This window comes from Pundamilia nyererei, unplaced genomic scaffold, assembly GCF_000239375.1.
Source record: "Pundamilia nyererei isolate P.nyererei 1_Seehausen unplaced genomic scaffold, PunNye1.0 scaffold00257, whole genome shotgun sequence".
NCBI classification, from domain to species: domain Eukaryota; kingdom Metazoa; phylum Chordata; class Actinopteri; order Cichliformes; family Cichlidae; genus Pundamilia; species Pundamilia nyererei.
The window spans coordinates 465,392-468,538 of record NW_005187658.1 but is presented as its reverse complement, the minus strand read 5'-3'; the positions used below and the strand labels follow the sequence as shown (position 1 = coordinate 468,538).

Here is a 3,147-nt window from a genome sequence, read left to right as displayed (position 1 = left end):
AATAAAGTACAGTTTGATAACAGGGGCACCTCAGTGCCAGCATACATACTTAGCACTGTAGTATGCATGTGTAATATACGGGGATGTTTACTGTTCTTACTGAGACAGCAGGGTTTCCTCTGGGATTAGTAAAGAGGGGAGCTTCTGCAGCAGCACAGGCTGCTTGGAGGATCTTTTAATAGAACTTACAGGTGGCGTCAACACCTGAAATACAAACGTGGACACGAACAGACGACTTCATGAAGCACCAGGAAGCCCTGAACTGAAGCACAGACCAGAGGAAGAGCAAAGAAGTGCTAAAATGTGAGTAACCAAAGCAGGCAGAAGTACCTCCGCTTATATCCACCTGCTGACAAACACAACGACCTCTGAGCCAACTGGAGGCCACAAAGTGTACAGCACTTTGTTCCTGTGCTGGGTATTTTAAAGTGCTTTATAAATAAAATTGGATTGGAAAAGAAGCTTTTTGTTTGTGAAAGAATCATTTGAAAGACAGGATGTTTCTAACCTTAGACACACTGCAAAAATGGAACAAAGCAGTGCTATACAGAGCTTTCATATGCACACTGTTACAGGCTAGCGCTGGTCGTTGCACACTGCGCCTAGGCCTGGTTTGTCCAGACGAGCAGGGCACGTGATCAGTGATGTCTCGGCTCCATTTGGTGCATCGCTGCTTCTGTGCCTGATTCAGTGGTCTAAGGAAGTGAATCATGGGTCAGATCTTTGGTGAACCAGTCTGTGACATACTGGGAGTCATGGAAGCAGCGAGGATGTTCTGCCTGCTCCTAAATCAAAAACAAATACACTAATGTGTTATTGCTTCAGCAGTGCATGAGCAACTCTAGCCCTGGAGTTTCATTATAACACGAGTTATAATGCACCTGCACATAAGCACAGGGAGCCTCACAGCACAGGCACACTCCCAACCTATTAAAAGAGTGTGTGCTTCATTATTCTATGTTTTATTCATTATGTTTACAAATGGCCAGAAGCAGAGAGCATGTTTATTGATCAAACAGACACAAAGAGCAGCTGAGGGAGAAATGCTGTCACACGCTACAGAGAAGCTGCCAGTTCAGCTCTGAGTGCAGAGCTGATGAAGGAGCTTGTTTCAAGCTTCACATGGTGCCAAACAGGACTGTGCTGAGGAATCAGCCTTTTCACACAGCTCGGTTGGACCAGAGTGAGCCTCTGACAGGTACCATGTTTCTCCAACAACCTCCGTTTCATCTGAAGTTAGAGTCCATCCAGGTCTACCTGACTGGTGTTATGTGACCTCACCGATACATAAAGCTGAATATCATCTGCACAGGAATGAAACCGCACGCTACGCCTTCGAACGCTCAGCACTGTTCCAGCTCGACTCCACCACCCACCAGTGTGTGTGGACTTCATGTTCTCACTGTGTTTGTGTGGGTTATTACCAGGTACTCCGCCTTCCCTCCACAGTCAGGTGGAGTTAGTGGGGTTAGGCTGTCTCTGTGTGTTAACCCTGCATCATATTTGCAATCAGTCCATGGGCCTCTCGCCCTGTGGTAGCTCAGAGGCTCCACCCTCCACGACCCCGATAAGAAGAAGAGGAAGAATGAATGGATGTCTGAGTGAGCTGATGCTGCCACACTGGTCCCAGCAGTGCAGCTCAGCGTGTGACTCCCATCGTCAGGAATAAATGAAACTGCCGCCCTTAATTCATGCTGTAATCGCTCTAATAGGATATTATGGTGGACAGCAGCGAACGCTGAGGTCGAGCAGGACAAGCACAGAGACGAGTCCACTGTCAGAGAAGACCGTCTGTCACCTTCACTGAAGCTGTTTCTGTGCTGAGCTCTGAAACCTGACTGAAGCTCTTCAATAAGCAGAGGATGTGTTAGCTGTTTACTCTCTCCACACGGTTTGATATGAGAGGATGTTTTAATGAAATCAGTTCATACGATGTGTGCCAGTGTTGCACTAATACACCCCAGTGATACGAATGAAGGAGACAGAACATTTCAGTCACGGCTTTTTCTCCTTTGGCATCAACACAAATTCAGCATCAACAACACAAACAGTAATCAGTGCGCTGTAATTACACTGCTGCTGCACAGTGAAAAATCAGAGCCAAACATAAATAATGTTACTAGTGTTACATGGAGACATTGAAAGCACAGTGTAGTGTAATAGTACTGCAATGAGACAAACACAGTGTGTCCTGAAAAGCTCCTGGAGTCAGTGTGTAACCAGCCTGCAGTGATGCAAGGCTTCACAAACACAGCAGACTGTAGTGTGACTGTAGTGTGACTGTTTCAGGCAGCATGCAACAGGAGCTGCCACCTGTGGATGTGAGCTGAGGGTCCTGACACGCTAAAGCTGGAGGGGGCTGCTACAGACCAGCGTTTCACTGGGGGGATTTCTCTACATCAGTGTGGGACATCAAGCTTTTCTTTAAGGGTGCGTGGCTGTGCTGGGGAACCCTAACTACATGATTAGGGTCCCGGGGCTCCGCCTTCCTGCATGGTGGTGGGGGGGGCAGGAACCTTGTGGAACGGAGTCTCCTTGTAAATGAACCAGCAGTTACCTGCCCACAGGATCAGGTTCAGAAAGCCAAAAATCTGCAGAAACACATGAAAACACAAGTGATGACATTAAAATGTAAAACATGAGAAAAAGAAGACAGAAAACAATTGTGCCACATTTCAAAAGAGCCGTGAGCTAAACTGTTACCTTAAATCAAAGATGACTGAGCGCTCCGCTGGCCTCAGTAACTACAGCTTCAACACACTCATTCACACAATATTTAAAGACAACGTGTCGTTGTTTGCAGTTAACTTCTGCTGCAGCCTAGTCCTATGCAGAGGTCCAACTGTACTTAAATGGTTTTAAACACAACACATGAAATACTTCTTTACTCGAGTAAGTGAAAAAGTCCAAAGCAGCTTGTTTGAAGACGTTTCTATCAGCAAAGCCAGCTGAACCTTTATATTGCTATAGTAAACTGGTGCAGGGGAACACAAGCGGTTTCAGTTTTACTGATAGTGAGCACCGCACTACTCGCTGGAGAGCTTTCCTGGAGAGTTGAAGTGTACCTCTGGTGCAAATTACTGACCTCTGTCATCATTTTAAGTGGGGGAACTTGCACAATCGGTGGCTGACTAAATACTTTTTTGC

General features: G+C 46.4%; 1 protein-coding gene across 1 annotated transcript in view; it reads right to left on the bottom strand.

Moving 5' to 3' along the window:
• Positions 1 to 1,892: 1,892 nt before the first annotated feature.
• sypl2a (synaptophysin-like 2a) overlaps positions 1,893 to 3,147 on the bottom strand; it is a 35,497-nt gene continuing 34,242 nt past the window's right edge. Inside the window, exon 6 of the mRNA XM_005749870.1 lies at positions 1,893 to 2,591. Within this exon, the coding sequence (XP_005749927.1) occupies positions 2,466 to 2,591 (126 nt within the window). The 3' untranslated portion in view covers positions 1,893 to 2,465. The remainder of the gene's footprint in view (positions 2,592 to 3,147) is intronic.